The sequence below is a fragment of the Lepidothrix coronata genome, unplaced genomic scaffold (assembly GCF_001604755.1).
Source record: "Lepidothrix coronata isolate B3197 unplaced genomic scaffold, Lepidothrix_coronata-1.0 Scaffold162, whole genome shotgun sequence".
In the NCBI taxonomy this organism is placed as follows: domain Eukaryota; kingdom Metazoa; phylum Chordata; class Aves; order Passeriformes; family Pipridae; genus Lepidothrix; species Lepidothrix coronata.
In genome coordinates, this window is record NW_016690342.1 from 2,075,253 (window position 1) to 2,095,622 (window position 20,370).

Sequence of the window (20,370 nt, forward strand, 5' to 3'; positions counted from 1 at the left end):
GGTGGAGTCCTGGAAAGGGAGAGATTCTCCTGCCGTGCCATGGGAGCAGGGTGGACTTTGAGACAGTAGGTCTCCTGCTGCAGGTTTTTTTTGAGCCATGTTCAAAGCAACAACATCTCTCTTTCTTTAAATTAAATGACTTCTTGTTTTGCATCCTTTTAGGAGGCTAACTCAAAGAGCTATAGAGTATCCAGTTCATCATCCTCTATCATCCGCTACAATGAAAATGATGAACAACCCCTTAGTAGAAAAAGAGAGGGGGCAGTCTGGGATGGAGCAAAAGTAAGCCGACAATCTAAGCTTATAACCACAAACAGTAAGGCAAAATAATATTTTCCGAGGTTGTTATCAGGGAAAGTTAATAGAGCTCTAATGAACATTAATTTATATTCATATAGATTACTAACTTCTGTGCTTTTGCTGACATGGCGAGCACTCAGTATTTAAATGTCTGGTATTTCTTTTGATTTGCCACAATTAATGTTTCATGGCATGTATGTGAGTTTATAAATTAAAAAATTTGATTGTAAATTGTTATTCTTGGATGTTTTTTGTAGAGACTGGATGGCCACAAAGCCATGCCATACTCAGAATCGGAATGCTGATGAAATATGAGTAGATGATGCTAACAATTCTGAGTTATTTTTTTTTAATCTCCTCATATTTTGAATGAAAACATGGTTTTAAATGAAAATGCTCATTATACAAATTAGATGGATGTTATTACTAAGCACATTAATCATTTTTTTTCCTCCAAATGTTCACTTTACAAATGTAATTATTTTTAATCATACTGGTTCCACTAAATTAGAGATTTGGATCCCTTTTTACACTCAAATTCAAGGTCTCTGTGTTTAAAACCACATTATTTTTTATAGATTATTTCCTGCCATTTTACTTCAAAAGCACCTAGTAAAATTTCAGTAAATGTGATTAAACAGCACAGGAAAGTTGCCATGGTATTTTTCTTCCTTTCAGCATCATGAAATAGTTGGTTTCTCTACAGCAGGTTTGCAGCTTCACAAGAGTGTGGGTATATAATTAATCTGATTTCTTGATGCGTGTATTAAAAACATATTTTCTTGCTATTCAGTGACTGATAGTAAGCTATTGAGTATTAAGCCCTGGCAGAAGATCAGGATAGGGCCTCTATGGCAATCAAATGCCACATATAGCTTATTTTAAAGTGTCACAAGATACTTAGTAGACCTTGTTATCACCTCAAAAACAAACATGAATATTATCCCATACTTAAAAAAAATACCAAATCCTCAAATCCATGGGAGATTTTGTGGCCTGCTTTTCCCCTAGTAGTTTGCAGCAGAAAAAGCAGCACAACATCTTGAGTTATCAACAACCATCTGGCAAAATTTCATTGTCTGAGCTTTTCAGCTGCTTTATGAGGAACAACAATTAAACTCCACAGTGAAGACTGTGCAAGCTCACAACCAGATCCAGTCATTTTCAGTACTGCCCCTCTGTTAGTGTGTATAATTAATATGGACTTTGAGACATTAAGCAACAAATTCTTAACTGGAAGATATTTCATGTGCAGATTAAGAAGCGACCATCTGCCACCTTCTTTGTGCATTACTGTGGTTTATTTTAGAAAGAGAAGAAAAATCCCAACATATTCACTGTTTTGCAAAGACCAAATATGTTCCCAAGAGAACCTGGCTTTGGCTTTGCTGGAAAAGTAGTTCAGCTACAAATGTAAATACACATTCTCTATGCACATTTTCTACGGCAATTTTACTAATGTGTTAAGGAATAGTACTTCTGTGAGATTCTGCTTTACAAAAAGTTTAGCAGAAGTAAAAAAAAAAAAAAAAAGGAAAAATAGGAAAAATGTTACTTACATTGGCGTCCCATGCTTTAATTGCAATGTTGCATTCGGTGCACCAACACTCCATGTCTGATCTTGTACTCTACAGTGGTTTGGTGGGCTGACTCCCAAACTGCACTTCCCCATCCAGCTTATACAATCTCTGTACTTTTTCCCTTTTTAAAAACAAAACTCCACCTAGCTCCTGTGTTCCCTGATTTTGATGTTGGTTTTATGACCAAGTCTGACTCTCCACAATTTGTCTACAGATGGGATCATGTGAAAATGTAGATGAAGGAAAGAGATTAATCGACAGGCAACTGTAATTTGCAATGAAGCAGAGATGTCCTGTGAATATTTGTAATAGTTAACAAGAGCATAGGCATTCATAAGCATGTGAAAGAGAACATATATTCAAAAACTATTCCATGAGAAAACACTGCTCATCTTGTTGTGTTAGCAATTTAATAGACTTTGAAAAATAGTGTGAGAGATCGTTCTTTTTTCATTCATTGTACAGCAAGCTGATGATGTAGAGGTGATGGTGAGGTAGAGCATGTAGAGCATCATCGTAATGATGGTTTGTGGTTTCAAAGGCATTTTTGAAAATTGACAAAACATCTATACCGGTTCTGTAAAAATGACCAAACATCTGTCAAAAAGCAGGATCAGGAAAGAGACATTGGAAGGAAAGAGGACCAGTGGTAGCTATTACATGCAATGGCCCACTTGTAACCTGTTAGATGCAAGTCCCTCCACTGTGAGAAGGTGGGAGGGAATCCCAGAGGAATGGGCACTCTGCCTATGTCCTCATCTATGTTCTTCTGCAAGGGCCTCTTGCTGTCAAGCTCAGAGGTAGAAACTCACTCCATAAACCTTGGAATTAATCCTCAAGGGGCATGTATGTAATTCCTGGTTTGCATTTTAAAGGTTTTTCTGAGATAGTTGTCTTGGATTTCCACATGAAGTTAAGGAGGCAGGGAGCTGTGTTTTACTGTTATGCTTGTCTCATAGGCTTTTGTAAGACCCCAGGAGAAGTATTTCTCTTCTGCAGTTTTACTTACAGTGTAAAAATCAATTTTCTCTTTCTGCTCCATAGAGGGCATGGAGAACTCATCTGCTCCTTGTAGCTCGAAATATAAAACCTCTGGTGAATGACCACAGAAATCCAGTATCATAAACAGTCAGTGCAGTAATTATTTTGCCAGTGTTTTTGCACCTCACTGGCATGTTAAAGAGCTCCATGGGTCATGGGATGAATTTAGTTTGGTTTCCTATGACTTTTTGTGCCAGTGTTGGCTTCTCAGAGGCTGATGAGGGTGACTTGTCCCTATCTGTTCTTTCAGTCAGAGACTGCTAACACACCTCTCTCTTAGCTTTCCCAGTTCTGTGAAAGCTTTTAGGAATTTACTGTCTTAACATCTCTGCCTTTTTGTCAAATTTGATGGAAATATTTGCATTTACTGCAAGTAGGATGGAGGCGTAGATGCGCACATGCATGCAGCACAGTTACCTAGCCTTTGTTTCCTTAGGGAAGCTGGATACAAAGTGTCCATTGCATCCCCAGTCCCCCTCAGTGCACATCAGTGAAATGGTCTTTCTTGAAATGCATTTAATTATGGCACAATTTTAAAAGAGAATGAGTGATGTGAGTGTGTAGTAAATGGGCTGGGGGGGGGTTCAGTCCTCAGAATCCTTGACATATAACCTTTTGCTTATATAAAACACTTCAGCTGTTCATTCATAGGTTTAACTATGCTGAAGACTATCCAGTGGAAAGAAATCTTATTATCTCCAGCTTAATATTTCATTATCTGGCACAATATGAGGATATTAGACTTTGATTGCTGGTCCTCTTCAGAGATTACAGCATTTAAGTTCTTATTCCCATCTGCATTTTAAACTTTATCTTTTTTTATTTTTTTAAAACTGGTCACAATTATGTTGCATTTAAATCTTGTCTTTCAAGTTTTCAGGGTAAAAAATTTAGGTGCAAAATATTCTAATTAGGTTTGTCTTAAACTTCACAAACTATTCTGGTGTTCGCCCATTCATTTTATATCCTAACAATATGTAGACAAAATAATGGACATCGAGGAATTACAATGACCATTCACTACACACCAACATCACACATCTGACCAAAAAAAATCCCTTCACAAACAATACGATGACCTGATGCACCTAAACGTTTTACAAAACTAATAATCTGTGACAATGTCACCCAAAGTTACAGTAAATAAGTTATTGAAGTAGTTTTATGGGTCACAGTAATGTATCTGTTTGGAATCTGTTGTACTCAAACAGGCATATACTTTTGCAGTAAATGGATCTTCAATCTCTGTGAATCATTTTATTCTTTTTATATACACTATAAAATTGCCATTTTTATGGCCAGGCTTGATGTACTATATGGCTGAAGAACTGTACGAGTTAATTAAAGAATAAAGGGCTGTCCCTTCTGCTGTATATTTCTGTTCATGATATTAGTATCTTAGAACCACTGTTTTGTACCATGTAGAGATCTGACTTTAAGAGAATCATATAGGTTGAGGCATGTGTACTCTCATACTGTGCAGGAGCATGAAATTTGGTCCAAAATTCAGAGGCTCATCTGCCCTACTAGGACATCCTTACATGTCTTTGAAAGCATCAATAACATCCCAGACTGCAAAGCAGAGTAGTTTCTGTAAATGGTAATCCCACCAAGAAAATGAATGTGGAAAAGTAGGGCAGGAAAGGATCACTTAAATTCTGTCTGCTGCTATCACAGATGGCCATGATGTCTCATCCCAGTTAGGCATGCATCAGAGCTCAGTCAGATCTCTTTTGACCTCTGTTTTGCTAAGCTAAGTAAGACAAACACTCTTAGTTCACTCTCAAAAATGAACTTGTAATTTCTTTGATCATCCTTTGCCTATGCCCTCTTGGGTTTATATTTTTGAACAGAGATGGCAAGCTGTCCCCTGACCTTCAGTCAAGGTCTCCCCACGTTATCTTCTAAGGAAGATGGTTCCTCCTGGAAGGAGGGAATCAGCATCACCAAAATGGCTTATATTGCATCAGCTTTCAGAAGTGGAGGTGTGTACCCAAACACCTGACCCGAACTTTACACTAGCCATGTATTTCCAGTCAGTAACTCTTATCTCATACCAGACCAAATATGAGGAAAAATCCCATAGCCAGGGAGCATATTCAATTTTAATTCTTTCCCTTTGAATCCTGGCTGCTGTGCATTAAATAAGTTATTTTCTTCCTTTGTAACCATGTGATGGAAGTTCCCATGAGCACTTTCCTTTTTATCAAGAGGATATTATTTAGACAGCCAAAAGAAAGGTAATTGTAGCACAGAATAGTCATTGGAAAGAGAAAAGAATGCCTCCTTATATTTACATTTTAGAAAGCACGACATTCTGTTTCACTTGCTCATCATTATCCAGTATGAGCTAAGACACTTGCAGAATATGCGCTCTCCAAAACAATTTTAAAACGTAAAATATTCTAATTGCTCTGAAGTGTAGAACAATTTTTTTTCTCCATATTAGTCTTAGAAAAACAGCATGAAAATGTCAAGAACTGTAACTCATTGCTGTTTTTTCACATAACTTAACCAAGCACCTTCATTTTGAAGCCCACATCCAATAATGCAAGTTCACTTTGAACAACACCTTTAAGAAATCATCCTTCTTCTACATGGTCTATATTAGTGCTGGGCCCCTTCTGTAATTTTTTTTCTTCATGTAAATGCTATTATACGTGCCGATCTTTAATATCACATTGATAACTAAGTTTTATCCTTGAGATTATTTTGTTCTAAAAAAAGAGCTATAGTCCTTAGTTTCTGTTACAGGCAGATCATCTCATTCACATCAGGCACTGGTTTGCCGAAAACAGACTAGAAAAGCTGGAAACACGGTTAGAGAAACGAACAATTGAGATGGCAAAACACTGCAAGAAAGGTTTCAAATTCCGTGCAGGTTATAGGGTTTTAAAAGGTACATGGCTCTGTCACATTCCTTCCTACAACCCAATTTTGGCTTCAGAAATATGACATATTACTATCATTCCTCTTACATATTAGGCTTATCATCTCCTTGCCCTTTATGACTTTCCTCATGTCCTCAGCTCTAATAAAAGTTAATCCATAAGAAAAGGCTCAAAAGACCAAGCTCAATTAGTTCTTTGATTAACTTTATAATTGAGCAATAAGCCACTGAGCCAGACCTTCCTCGAGTGAAAGGGACAGCACTTGCAGTGACAACATGTCGAGCCTGCTCCACGTGCATTTCAGCACAATTTTATTTATATCACAGTCTCTTATAACTTAAAGCCTTTGTTCTTATTACCTGAGTCTTCATGCATTTTTCTTTTCTCTCACTCTGTCTTTAAGCCAACTGGAAGGGTGCTCTTATAGCCTCTCTGTGTCTCATCACATGTGGACTTCAGTTAACAGGAATGCCAGCCCCGTCCACATGGCATGAGCTGCTTAGGACCTGTAAATATAACTTAGCAGAAGTGAAAACCATTTGGGAAAGAAGCCTGAAGTTTCTCCTCACATTTTTCAGCACAGTGGGAGGGCTTTGTGTTCTAATGAATGCACACAGTGCTTAGGGGTGTATACCTTGGTTAACACCAGGTAGATAGACCAAATAAGACTACAGTTTGTTTCTCTTGCTGTGCTTGGAATTGGGCAGATATGTGGCAACTGTAGTCTGCAAGATGTAGATCTTTTAAGCAGAGTGTATTTGCCTGGGTGCATGTGCTATTACTGTTATGTATTTTCTGCCCTAGAAATGTTTTGGGGTTAACTCTGGATTGTAGAATGAGCCTTGCCTTCTACCATGTAGATACACCTGCTGAGTCGGTCCAAAGTCATATGCAGTCACTTTGTCATTATGTTTCTCCTCTATCCTCCTTTCTGGATGCTTTTTAAAACAAAATGCCAGATTAAATGGACCTTTCATATGATGCAGGGTGGCCATAGCCCTGTGCTCTGCTCTGGACCAGGCTGCCCACAGCTGTGCCCCAAGCCCTTCGTAGGCTCATGACACTTTGTGACATTGTCACATTTTCATTTGTAAGGTAGTCTGGGTGTAAGGTGGGCTTTTATTAGGAACACCAAAAGGTACACAGCCAGAACTAGACATTAAATTTTAAACCTGTTTTTCTGTGGTGAGAATATTCCCCTGCAATGTACTGCAGAAATCTCATTGGTTTTGAGGCAGTTCTGTAAAGAAGCATTGTATTAAAGAGAGAGGGAAACTCAAGGATTTGGGCTGGTCCAGGGATGGTGCTGATACACCAGTATTTGGGAGTAAAATCCAGGTGTTTGTTCCTGAAGGGGGAAACATATCTTTCATGGAAATATGTGGGGTTTTCCATGTGTGTTTCTATACTGAAATATCCACATAGACAAGACACGACAGGTGTTTGAAGGTGAAACAGAGTAATACATTTTTAAAGACTCTACAAACAACTCAGATTGGTTTTCAGAAGGTTCTCTGCAACTGAATATTCAAAAAATTCTCTTGCAGTAAATGTATGCCCATCTGTGATATTCACAGCTTGTTTTAACTTTATGATACTGGAGGCAGACCTCTAATCTCAGCGGGTGCATTCTCACTGAAGAAATGGTCCTATAAAAGATAATGGGTAATTAATATAATAAAAAAATCCCTCAGTAATGACTGGGGAGATCAGAACTTGGTTCATATTTCCTTTTGGGACCCTGGAAATTAAATGTTATACTCTCAAGCAAAAAGGCTGATCTTTCTATTTTGAGTACTTGTATCACAAAGTGTACATGCAACAGCAAATAGTACACTTCCACAGTTATATAACACTCTTACTGGAGTTTGATTTCTTCCTTTACAAGTTAAGGAAGGAAGATCTGAAACATCCTCAAAGTCTAGCAAGATGCTAATGTGCTAAAAAGAGCCTTTGAATGAGCTTGTTTTAGTCAAAATATTGCAAGTTTGTTAATTCTAAGACCTTTAATGGTACTAAAAACACTCATTGACAAATGCCTCATTTTCTCTTAATAACACTTGCTTTAATGTTGCTGTAAATGGCATCAGCTTCACCATAATGATACAGCACTAGCACTTAAAATCTACCTTCAGTGGTTATTTGTATTTTAAATGTTGCATTTTCATTTGAACCCATATGCTTTTGACAGTGCTGGATTGATTTAAACCCAGGTGATTACAGAACATCGAATTAAAGCAGAATCTCAGGTACATTACAAAGGCAAAGGAGCAGCTAGAGTTTGAGCAACACCTGAGCTAATGCCTCTTTTCTAATTGAGTGATAGTCAGGCAGTTTGCAGTGCCAGCAAGTATGGTTAAATCAAATTGACTTTTAGTGTTAGACCAATGGTGCTAATAGACTGGGTTCACTGTCTATAATGGATATGGAAAGACAAATACATTAAAAGCAAAGGTCATTCTTATCTTTTGCTTTTGACAGCAAAGACTTAACTGTACAAAGTTCGTTTCCCCTCCAAGAAAATATCGTTCCTACAGCTTATCTCAAATGAGTTTGGTAATGAAAATCTAGAAGGATTTTTTCTTTCCACATTATCCTCCATAACTGAAGATTTATCACCCTTATACCTGGTTGCATTATTTGCCTCTTCTCCTCATGCTCAGATGGGAGTAAGGGATTGTTTTCCTTTTTATTTTTGTTTACAGAGCCTAGCATAATGATGTCTTGATCTTTGTTTCAGGTGCTAATATAGCAACTAATAAGCAACAGCGGGTCTAAGTATGGGAAACAGGAGGAGGCTTTGAACTGTCTGGAGGAATGGAGCATGTGGTAGGAAATATGGATCATTGCTTCCTTCAGCAGTCAACAGAAAGAGAAATAGGCATCTTGGTGAACTTGAAACACTATTCCCCTGATGAGCTCATGAACTTTTTGCCAGTGCTGAAAGAATGTCCGTTTCACATAGCTGAGTACTGTGGGCAGGGAAAGAGTTTTAACACTGCTTTCAGTGTTAAATGTCAGATCCTGAGGGCTGCAGAAGTCTTAGCCCATTGATTTGTGTGGGGCTTGCAGTCTGCTTGGGGTTAAGTATGTGTGTGACTGTGTCTTGACTCAGGATGGCAACCAGAGTGCTCTGAATGCCCATGTAATGCAGGTTAATAACAATGCTGGTAACAGTTAGGGTACAGAATAACTACCTTCAGCATAGTGAAAATCATGCATGTTTACAGATGAATGTTTGTGGATGATGATGGAGTTGCATTTCAGCAAGGACCTCAGCAAAAGACAGCAAAAACATCTCATGCTAACAAGTAAGAGCAAGATTTTGTCAGTAGGATCCTCTGCCTATTGATCATGTCTGAAAATCCTGCCAGCATTTTAGCAATGTCTAATTTGTGGTGTTATGTATCTAGGGCTTCCTGCCCCATAACAGCCTACTGAGAGCCATCTGGGCAGTGCATCCCCTATAACAAGTCAGAAGTGCAGGAGAAATTCTTCTGAGAGCCTGATCTCATCAGGGAATCCGTATGGGATGTGCTTCAAATCCTGCCAGTGCCCACAGGGTGGGGCAGGAAAGAGTTCTCTTACTTCTGGCTTAGAGCTATCCGATGTGATGAACGTGATAGCCATGATTCAATGGCAATGCACCCCTAAGTGCTGACTTAACTAAGTGCTTCTTTCCAGTCTCGAGCTCCATTGTTTGTGGCACTGTAGGGTGCACAAGGAGGGAGCGGCTTCTGCACACTTGGGTTTAGTGAGCTGCGAACCAGCAGTGCTCTCTGCAGTGCTGCTGCATCCAGGAGAGGCTCTGTCATCCTGCCTGTCCCTGTGACTTTGGACAGTGTACAGATATAAGTACTGGGGAGAACAGATGCAAGAGGTCTGATGCTTGAGAGCATGTAGGACCAGAGGTTCATGTACTTTTTACCTTCAGCTATCGTCACTTTCCTCAGAGCTGGCCAAAGCTATTTTCTGGAATGATTTTTGTTGGAAAATGCTCTTTTGTTGACATCTGAAAATTCTGTAGGAAGATATCCAACAGAAGAATTCAGACAGAGCACTTTTTTTAAAATAGTTCCATTTTACTCATCAATAGTACTGCCTATTTGTATTAGTTTGGATGATTATTAATTTTTAAAGACAAATGTCATACTCTGCAACCCTGTGAGTTGCAGTGATTTTACCATGTTGCAAGGAAACATTTTGACACTGTGAAAACTAAACTTTCAGTCAAACATTTTTGACATTCACAGAGGTAAAATTTTACTATAGTTTTCATGGTTTCACTATAGACCAGGTATAAAATTCTGCTCTGTAATATATTGCTCAGCGAGCAACAAATGTTTCTTACCTGATTTAGGGAGAGCAGAGTAACAAGCCAACTAAATACCAAAAATCTGGAGTTTCTTGCAAGGTAAAAGTACCATGGTTTGTTTTCCACTAATACCAAGGAAATAACGTTTATCTGAAAGTACACAGAAATTCACTTTTACAAAATCTGTTCTCCACAAGGCCATGAAATCCTTAATTTGTTTATTTCCCTCAGAAGAATATAAATCACTGTTGCATCACCCAAATGTTTGTGAATTTATCAAAAGGAGCATTTATTCAGCATTCGTTCCACTCTGTCATTAAATCCTCTGGATTATATGGCTGTTGTTTTCTTTTAAATTCCTGATAAATATGTTGCCGACAACCAGCTGTTCTTTTCAATGCATCATAACCAACCTTCCTAGAGTAGATCATTAGTCTGCTTGCATTCATCTATTTTATTTATGTCACTCAGGGAGATTACAATGGCCATCTGCACTGTGGACAGCTTTTGTTCTGGAGAAATGCACCATCAATGGCAAGGGAACATGAGGGACAGGGAAGAGTTTCCAGGATATTAGCTCACTTGGAGCAATAAGCTTTGCTTGCTGGGTAAAGGGACACTTTGGTGTCTCTGCTGCCTTTGGCCCTTCTTGCCCTGAGGTTGCTCTGGAGCCGTGCAGACTGGTGACGGAACAAGAAGCCTCTTGGGGTGGATCCCCAAGTAAGGCGTGGGGAAATGTGTGACCCACTGCACCACCAGGTTATCCCTGGGAGCCAGCAGGTCTCAGAGACCTTCTGCCCCATCAGACCCTTTGCTTCTTCCTGGCCCTTAGCTTGGGTTAAGGAGAGAGGCAGCCTGTTTCTTACCCATTTCTCTTGCATCCATCCCACAGATGGTACAACCTGGATAGTGGCCCCATGTCTACAGTCCCATTTTGACTATAAGGGTAGCCCGTTTTCAGAGCAAAAATTTGAGTGTACAGTAAGCCTCAGTTATGGCATACTTTTGCCCCTCATACTCTTATGCCATATTACATTTGTTAAATAAAAGGTCAGAGCTTTCCAGCTACATTTGTTTTCCCCTTGGCAGCATGCTGAATCTTCCTGCTGGTGCTTTCGACTTTCCAGTGGTCTGAAGCATCAGGTTTGGTTCACTCGCAGTTCAAGCTATGTCAAACTCCCATGTACAAATCAGTCAGAGTATCTTTCTGATTGGGAAATCAAACACTGTGTTTTCCAGTTCGCAGCGTTCAGCCCACATGGTTCTTTCTCAGAAAACAAGGGAATGCTGCCCCTTGCACTTGTAATTTGCAGTAATTAGCAAGGAAATGATGCTTGATTGAAGAGAAAGAAGCACTGTGAGCAACTCGTTCCTGAAAAGGAGGTTTGGAAAGGAGGCTCCCAGTGGGAACTAGTACATTTTGATTCCTGGTATAAACATAAATATGCAACACTTTGTAAATCAAAAGTCAAAAGGGAGAAAAGTAGTGATTTTTTGATTGATTGAACTTTTCTCTCCTAGCTTACACTGAAATGCTTGGTACTTCATCTATGTGTGAAATGCACACAAACTGATAGATTAGTTGTATTAATTAGAAAAAAAGGAAAAACAACCTAACCCAAAAAAATCCTAGCTGAGACATTGCATTTTCAAAGAACAGATGGCTTTCTTTACTTACATCTGTAGAATATTTTGCTGCAACATAAAGACATATAGTATAGCCTCTGGGGATGAAGGAAAATGAAATAAAGAGAAAATGTGTTGCAGGGAAAATCATTAGAAGCTCTAGAAGTGATAGAAATACCAAGCATGAGTTTTGGTGCCACTAACCTTCGTCGGCTTCAAACGACAAGTCCTACAGGGCTTGCCTGAGATCAAGGCATCAGCAGGACCCCTACTTGCCCTGAGTTTTGCATCCACCTCCCCATAAAGACAGCAGCAGGAGAAGCCTCATCCGCAGACATTTCTTGTGGCAGAGGACATTTTTTATGTTTTCTGTACCAGCCTGCCTGGCTTAACCTTTTGACCATCCTTCAGCCTGCCTCTTAATGTGATGGTTTTATCAACAACTGCTGTTAAAATGGCAGTCGGTTTAGCCAGCTCTGTCTGCTGCTGCTTGAAATTTTTATGTATTGTGACCTTGTTTGTGCCCTTAATTTCTGCTGGAGATGCTCATCTCCTTGCACTGTAACCAATGAATCAATTTTATTTTCTCTGCTGAAAATGGGGGGAGTGGGAAGCAAGGTTTCTCCCCCCGCTCCTTATCTCGAATAAGAAAACTCCTGCAGTTTTTCTCTCTTTGTAACTGCCTATTGATTGTGTATGTCAACCATAGATTTGTGGGCCCTGAAGGATTTGCTTTTATTTCTGTTTGCTCAATGATATCTAAAAAGTGAACTGCTTGAAGGGCTGCTGAGAAGTGGGGATCTTATCCGCATTTTTTATAATGTGTTATTTGCATATAATTACAACATAACTAAGTGATTACACAAGGTATTTCCTTTTACTTGCTTAGATATCCTTTCTGAATGATATATGCATCTGCAGTCCCAAGGCCCCAGAACTGCCATAGGCAAAACTGCCCCATATTGCCTTACGCTGGCCCAGATTTAGTGCTCTTATATGAATTGTTTACCAGTAAATAAAAGCAGTCATTTTTCCAAGTGTTTGATAGCAATGGATGCTGTGCTCACTTCTGTTGGTCTGGGCAGTCCTCTGCTGCTGAGAGCGAGTCAGATGTGAGCCTTAACGAAACACAGGCTAGGAAGGACCAAAAGAATTGCCTAAGGGATAAGAAGTTACTGATCAATTACTTGCTCAAGGTAAAAAGATGTTTGGTGGGCTACTTATTTATATGGTTAAGCCCATCTTGCATTTGGCTTCAGCATTCTGACCTTGCACCTGCAGCACATCTCCTAGCTCAGCTGTGGCAGAATCGTGACACTTCAGGTCTTGAATAGTTCCAAGAGGACTTGTGCACTGAAACTTCGTGACAGGCCCAGGACTGTCAGCAAAGGAACTCTGAGACGGAGAAGAAGAGCCTGAGGTGGGCTTTGGTCCTTCATGGGCTCAGGACCAGCAGCAATGGAGTGGGGCAATCTGTGGGGATTCTTTTCTCCTATCTGTGACTTCTGAACTCCCTCTGTGAAGATCACACGCACTGACACCCTCAGTCAAAGTCTTGTGTCTGCTCTAAGGATTTGGTATTGCAGTTCAGAAGGGCAGAAAATTGGACACCACTTCACTGGTAGGAAAAGCACTTAATTTCCCTGAGAAACAATGAAGACAAGTATATATGAGAACAGAGCATGCAGTAATTCCCTGTTTAACTTGCATTACTCTGTTGTTACGAGCTGCCCCTGAATGCAAGGGTAACTGAGATTATTATTAATAGATCCCTTGGGGCAGATTAGAGTGAAATGACACTGAATGGCCACTGTTTATATATGTATATATAAATGTGTGTGTGTGTCTATATATGTGTGTGTGTGTGTGTATATATACATGTATATATATATATATATATGGCAGGTTTATTTTAGAACAATTTGGTTGCAATGGAGAGGATGTATATAGCCATTTTGGTTATTATCTGTAGAAATATAGCAATAAAAAAGTATAAAGATGTCACTTCAGAAAATCTATAAGGAAAAGAAAGAAAGAAAAAGAAAGGATAAGAGTAGACAGTGCAGTGGAAAGATACCTCCATGCATGGATCCAGTGACAAGACTTGATTGTTGCAATTTCAGTGCTCATTGGTCAAAGTGATGGTCAAAGTCTTGATCCCTCTGATGTGGGGAGAGCCCACACAACACAAAGTTCGATGGCTTAATATACGTTCAGGTTCAGGTGGGAATGCCCAGGTGCCTCCCCTTGGGTGAGGAGTACTACACGGTCCTATGCAACACCATGGGTCACGCGCAGTCCTCTGGTGGAAGGCCCCAGAAATGAGTCTGGGAGCACCCCCGGGGGTCTCTGATGGTTTATGACACCTTCTAAGACATGCAGCTGCCTCTCCCATCAGCATAGTTGACCCAGATATGCCCCATCTGAAGGGATGAATACCCTCAGGCCTACTCATGAATGACCCAATACCTTGCCCTGGGGGGGGGATTTTTACACCTGAGCCAGTCATGTAAGGGAGAAAACTGACATGATAAAAAGCATTATCCCATCTCGCAGGATCTGCTTCTTATCAGCCTTTTCCCTTATCTGATTCAAAAATCCATCTTGTTGCTAAACAAAGGTCAGTCTCTCATGGTCATCCTCCGGTGGTGGGTGCACACCCACTCTGCACCTGAGCGTTCTTAAGCAGATCAGAGGTTTCACCACCACACACCCAAACACTCTCCTCCTCCTCTTCGGCTGGAAGGTGCAAACTTGGCCTCCACAATCACCCTTCTGCTTTTGCAAATGGCCAATTGAGCCATTAACACTTTAGCATTTCAGTCTCTCACATTCCGTGCAAGTCCACCATGTGATTATAATGTGTTAGAATTATTCTAAAATTAGTATTTCCAAACCAAGTACAAAAATGCTTGAGGTGAAGCTTCTAGCAAATATTTGCATGTGATCAGAATATATTACCTGCTTATTTAATTTCAGATCCATAATCAAGATTGCCTTTGTTAGATTGCAGTAAATCTTTATTGCGCTGCCTTCTCCTGGGATAGGTGCCCAAGGCACTGAACTCCTGAGGAGAAGCCAATTCTCTAATTACTACAACCCTGTTCAGTTTGTCCCTGTATCCATAAAAGCACAATATCCATCTTTGTTTTATCTATTAGGGTCCGCTGAATAAGAAAACATGTCAAACGTACTTGAGAGTGTCGCTGCTTCTGTTGTTCCAGATTTACGATTTCATAGTAAGATACTGATGCAAACCTGGAAGAATTACACCTGTGCTTTTGCAGAAAGGAGTCCCTGAGTAGCTTCAGCCCTGCAGAGGTTAGGAGCAAAGGAAGCAAGGAGAGGTGTTTTGAAGTTAGGGCTCAGGTAGTGCCAGGTATTGCAATTCACTGCTTCAAGATTTAGTTCTGTACTTTGCACCTGAACTAGGGTGGGATATTTGACAAGTCTCTGAACATGGCTGAACATTGTTCTTCATGTGGCTATTGGAAGGATATCTAAAAATGGCAGCAAAATAATCACATATATGTGGGGCAACAGGGCTGAAATTAGTTTACAGTGCACAAATAGATTCTTCATCCTCAGTGTTTTGAAATCAAGTGCTTTTCCTCTGACATAGCTGTGTATATCAAAGCTCTAACAGGTAAATAATTATGAGTTTGAATGAAAGGCTTGCAAGTCCAGTTCAAAGCACCTTCTGCAAAGAGATGATGTAAACCAGAAGGTGGAAGAATACAGCATTTGTATATATGACAAATATTCCCTCTTGGTTCAAGAAGAGGTACTTTGTTTTTCATTAGATGCGATATTGGAGATGTGTCATCTTTAATCCATTTCTTTCAAGCTCGATTGTCAGAAAGAGTGAAATTTCTTTCAAAAAGACATAGCTGCTAATCCCTAAAAGCACACTGCAACCACAGTCTTGTTCTTCCAGATATCTAATCAATGTTTCCTTCTGCAAGGATGCCCTTGAACCATCATATTATTAATAGAAAAGATAAAAAGTACCTTTTATTTCTATTCTTGTCTTGAGGACAGGGACACCTTTTTAAATATTTGTTTGCTTTGTAACAGTGTCACAGTTTCACCAACCAACTGAAAACTTATAAACTTTTCAGTATGAGTAAGAGGAAAAAAATGATTGATGTGGTCTGTTTTCTCTGGAGCCTGTCCTGTAGTGCTTTAAAAGAGTCCCCAAATGGTGGAACTTGTAATTTTGAAGCAAAAGCCTTTTCCCATTGAGTATGGCCAGGTACTTGAAACAATGAAAGGGATCACTGGTAGAGATATATTACTTTTTGGCAGGAAGAATATTGTGTGTTAGGAAGAAACTGACTAACAATCAGATTTCTTCGACAAAAGATGTGGTTTGCTTTTTTATACATAGAATTCATTAGTATTATTAAATACTCTTACACATTTCTTTAAACTATAAATGATTTCCTCATACTTGGTTCCTCAGTCTTCAAAAGCTTTAGAAGTTAGATAAAAGCAGGTGCATGTTAGAAGCCTGGGTAGTGTGGAGGTGTTACTTTGTGGTAGATTTTTTTTAATCTAAGCACATATATTACAGAAGCCATTAACTTTTCTTTTTATAAGGAGGTCTTAGATTGACTATTACATTCCAAGGAGATTCAATACGGATTATTTCAGTCTCACAGTGAACAATGATCCTCATCTGGACAACTGCATGTCCAGTCAGACAAGAGGGAAAAATGAATGTTTTCTCAGATGTCCTCACAGGGTGAGAGCCAGTCTCTGGTGTGCCAGACAAATGAATAACCAAACACCAAGACCACAACCAGGACCAGCTGTGGGACAGCTCGGCTCTTGGTTCTGGTATCCACAGAAAGAGTCTAGGTTTGAGTTGCAGACGGCTGAAGATGTGCAGAGATCATTAAAATCAACATTCTTCTGTGATGCTAAACATGTGTGATGTGAGAAGCCCCTTGAATTGTAGCTATACAGCAGCCTCTGTGCACTCACCTATGATAAACCAGGCCCTTCATGAAAAAATATTGTTCATATAGATACCAATCTGTGTTCAATGACAGTACAACACTTTGTCTACATTTATTTATCGAACACTAGGATAGGCATACAGTTGTTTCTCTAAGAACTTCCATGAATGTTAATGACAGAGAATATCACTTGTAGACAAAACTTGTGCCTAGGAAAATATGGAAAAGGAAAGCCAATAAAGCATCATGTGAAAAATATTAGCTTGCTGAAAAGCTCTTTATGGTTTGAATTAATTTTTAGTTCAGCTGCACTTGTTAAAACTATAAATAGATAAATAGTCTCTTGCTTTCCTATAGCTTTTTTCCTCTTATAGTGAGCTTTAGAAGTCTTCACATTCAGTGATTTTTATTTTATTATATGTAGCTGTCACTGCAAGCTCTCTTTCAAAGACCTACTTTGATAGCAGGCTGTTTTATCTCAGTTCCTAGTGTGATAAAAGCCAATTTAGAGTCACTTACTTTATACAAAACAATGGAAAATACAAGATATTTTGGTGATAATAGCATCTTTAAAAAAAGGATGACCATCTGCCTTTATTCACTTTTCCTGCTTTCAGTGTCCTTTTGAGCTCCCCTTTCCCTATGGAAAGACAAAATCACTGAGATCATTTTCAGACCTGTCAGCTGCGAGGATATGGTAACCATCTTATAAGATAAACATATGGCTGGGTCTTAAGGGCTTTTTCAAACTGGGAATCCAAATATAGGCTGCCAAGTTGTGTACAGAAGCATCTGCCACGTCGGTTCCCCATCACAACGCCTCCCTGCACCACCAGGAATCCTGAGTTGGTGCCTGCTCTTTTCCAGGTTGGCATTTCATGGCAAGAGCTAGCCACAAAAATCCAAGTGTGTATATCTGAAGGCTTAAATTTAGGCTCAGCTTCAGGCTCCTGAATTTGAAAGTCTTGGGAATAATTTGGGAAAGATGAGACTCGCCTATCTGGAGGGTCACAGCAGAAACCCAGCTGTAAGCTGCAGGGTGACCTGACACAGAGGGACCTGGATATTGGGCAGTCTCTCCAGGTGGACTGTGAGTGATTATTTTGGGATATGCTTTGAACCCACTGGCTGTGGGTTCACACAGTCCTTATTGGGCAGGCCAAGAAAGATCGGTTCATACTCCATCTGATTTATTTTTACGAAGTTCCTGACAAAACTGTTGCCTAGTAGCCCCGAAATGTCTGTATCTTGCTTTATTTGTGGTTTCTTGGCTTAGATGGCTTAGCTCCGGAGGACCGTTAAGCAGGAATTGTTCCAATACATGGGACAGCTCAGCTCCTCACAGCTAACCAGAATGCGTCTCCAACTTCAACCACTTGATTGTTCTGCTGTACAGTGTTGCTGCCTCCTGCCTTTCATGAGAAATGCTGTAATTTGCCTCTACAAGGAGTTAGGAAAGCCTTGGTGCTGACAGAAGCCACAGGACAGTCACACTGCCCTGGGAGCAACAGCAAGGGCAGGGCACCATAGAGAGTGGATTCACTGCCCTGTGGTCAGTCAGCTTTCCGAATACAAAAACTGAGGAAAACAGCATCAGAAAGGGATTTAGCTCAAAGGGACAAATCAGGTTTTGTTGTAAGTAGGGGATTTCATGGCTCTTATGGAGAAGCAGTATTGCAAAATGTAATTCACGTTGTCCTGATTATTTTCCCTTCTCCACGGACACCAATGCCTTCAGTTCACCGGAGTGGTACCATCCTTCACAATGCCTTAGGAGCAGCTTCACGTGAGAAGTACTGAGTTGCATCTAATGGCTCATATTGGAGGTTGATTCCTTCCCTTTAACCTTGAAACATGGCAGCATTCTGGCAGTGGGGTGGCCTTGCCCATGCCTTCCTTCTACTGAGGGCTCTGAAAAAGGTAGGTCTGTGCTTAAGAGGAAATACAGCCAAAGGAATTTGCAGTTGACCATTTACTTCCTCATCAACTCCTAATACAAGAAATACCAGTATAGAGAGAGATTAATAAGGCATTTTTCCCAGGTAATCAGAACAATTATGACAAACTTTCTCATGAAAATATTTGTGTGAGGACAATTGTTTTTGTTCAAAATGTGCATGGTGCACATTTTATATAGTAATACTTATTTTTTGCCTTTTTTTTTTCTTTGCCTGGGCTTTTTATATTTTGGGTGTTTTGTAAAAGCAAGGCATCCAACGGGTTTAGCAAAACAAAGACCGACCATTTTTATATACTTTTAGTTTTAAAGCAGAACATGCCCCTCATGCCAGGAAGTTAACTTATCTGTTCTAATCACATGAAACTTACCCTGAAAATCAGAGAAGGCAGTGTAATAGAAGAAGATCTGTGAAGGTGCAGGATGTTAGATTTATTGCCATTTGTGAAGCCATTTAACACTGTTCAGAGCAGTTTTAGCTCATCAACACTACACTGATGAATTTCAAAATATCATGTGTATCTGAGACAGCCTTCTGCAACTCATCTTCACTTGTTCTTACTTAGTGTTTGCTCTCACTCTTTACTTTACTTTTTACCTTACTTTAAAACTTCAGTCATTTACTACAAGAGCCAAAACCCTTCTCCTACCCACCCCATGTACTGAACAACCAACTAATGAACAGGGTGAACAATTCCTGAAGTATTTCCTTTGCCTAAGCTAACTGTAGGAACCATATTCCTAGCCATCGGAATCACACTGGAAACATGCCTTGAACAAACTTAAAGCTGCAGCCATTGCAATCAAAAGATTAACAGATAAGTAATTAATTTTGGTAAGTTGCCCTCCCACATGGACTATTTTAAACTTGAAGATTGATAAAATGAGACATTTCATAAACATGAAATTAAAAGAATCCTCAGTAGCTGCATTAAAAAAACAGACAACAGTCTTGACTCACGCATCTAACACTGTCTGGAAAAAAAGAGTTTTAAAAATATTGTTGTTAAGTATGCGATTATAGAGTACAGAAAATAATTTTTCAAAAATAGATCTTTATTAGCAGTCTGGGTTAGAGAAGTGGATAATCACTTTGAATAGGGTTTTCCGTTGAGAGGAATAAAAATTTTAGGTGTTCACATGATACAAGTTTAAAAATATGGAAAGTGATCTATTTACATTACAAAGATGAAATCGAGTTACAGTGGCTAATAGGATAAGTGTTGCAAGTTAGACATTAGAAGAGGGATATGAACCCAATTTACTGGGCAAATTAACTTTATTAGAACACCTGAGCTGGTGCAAAGATAATGGTGCCTTTAGGAGACAAACTGCCTGCCTTACCTGTGTACTCTACAGTGTTTCTCTAATGATTATAAAGTTCTTTAGGCAAGCTTTTTCACCAGCCTAAGGGATCCAAAAGACATTGATAAATGTGCAACAGAAATAGACTGAAAAAAGGACTTAATGCCCTAACTCTCCATACCTTAATACCTGCTGAAGCAGCTCTGGTTTTTCTGCTCTGTGTGACTAAAATTGTGCTTCTGGATGACACGGATGCCACTGATTTGCAAATGGAGCTACACAGTGTTTTCAGGAATTGAATACAAGCCCAGAGAATCCCTTAGAAATAATGTCCTGGAAAGCAAAGATAGAGCCTGACCAAACTTAAGGGGAGCTGAAGCCTTTCAGCAGT

General features: G+C 39.6%; 1 protein-coding gene across 5 annotated transcripts in view; it reads right to left on the bottom strand.

The window, feature by feature from the left end:
- Positions 1–10,166: 10,166 nt before the first annotated feature.
- TECRL (trans-2,3-enoyl-CoA reductase-like) overlaps positions 10,167–20,370 on the bottom strand; it is a 73,424-nt gene continuing 63,220 nt past the window's right edge. For 3 of the 5 annotated variants that reach the window (XM_017829290.1, XM_017829285.1, XM_017829282.1), the window contains one exon: positions 10,202–10,277. Coding sequence is in view for 2 of the 5 variants with exons in the window: in XM_017829287.1 (XP_017684776.1) it covers positions 10,195–10,277 (83 nt within the window). In the remaining 3 variants the exon portion in view is untranslated. Of the gene's footprint in view, positions 10,278–20,370 lie in introns of all 5 variants that reach the window. The other 2 variants (XM_017829287.1, XM_017829279.1) reach the window with 1 other exon arrangement.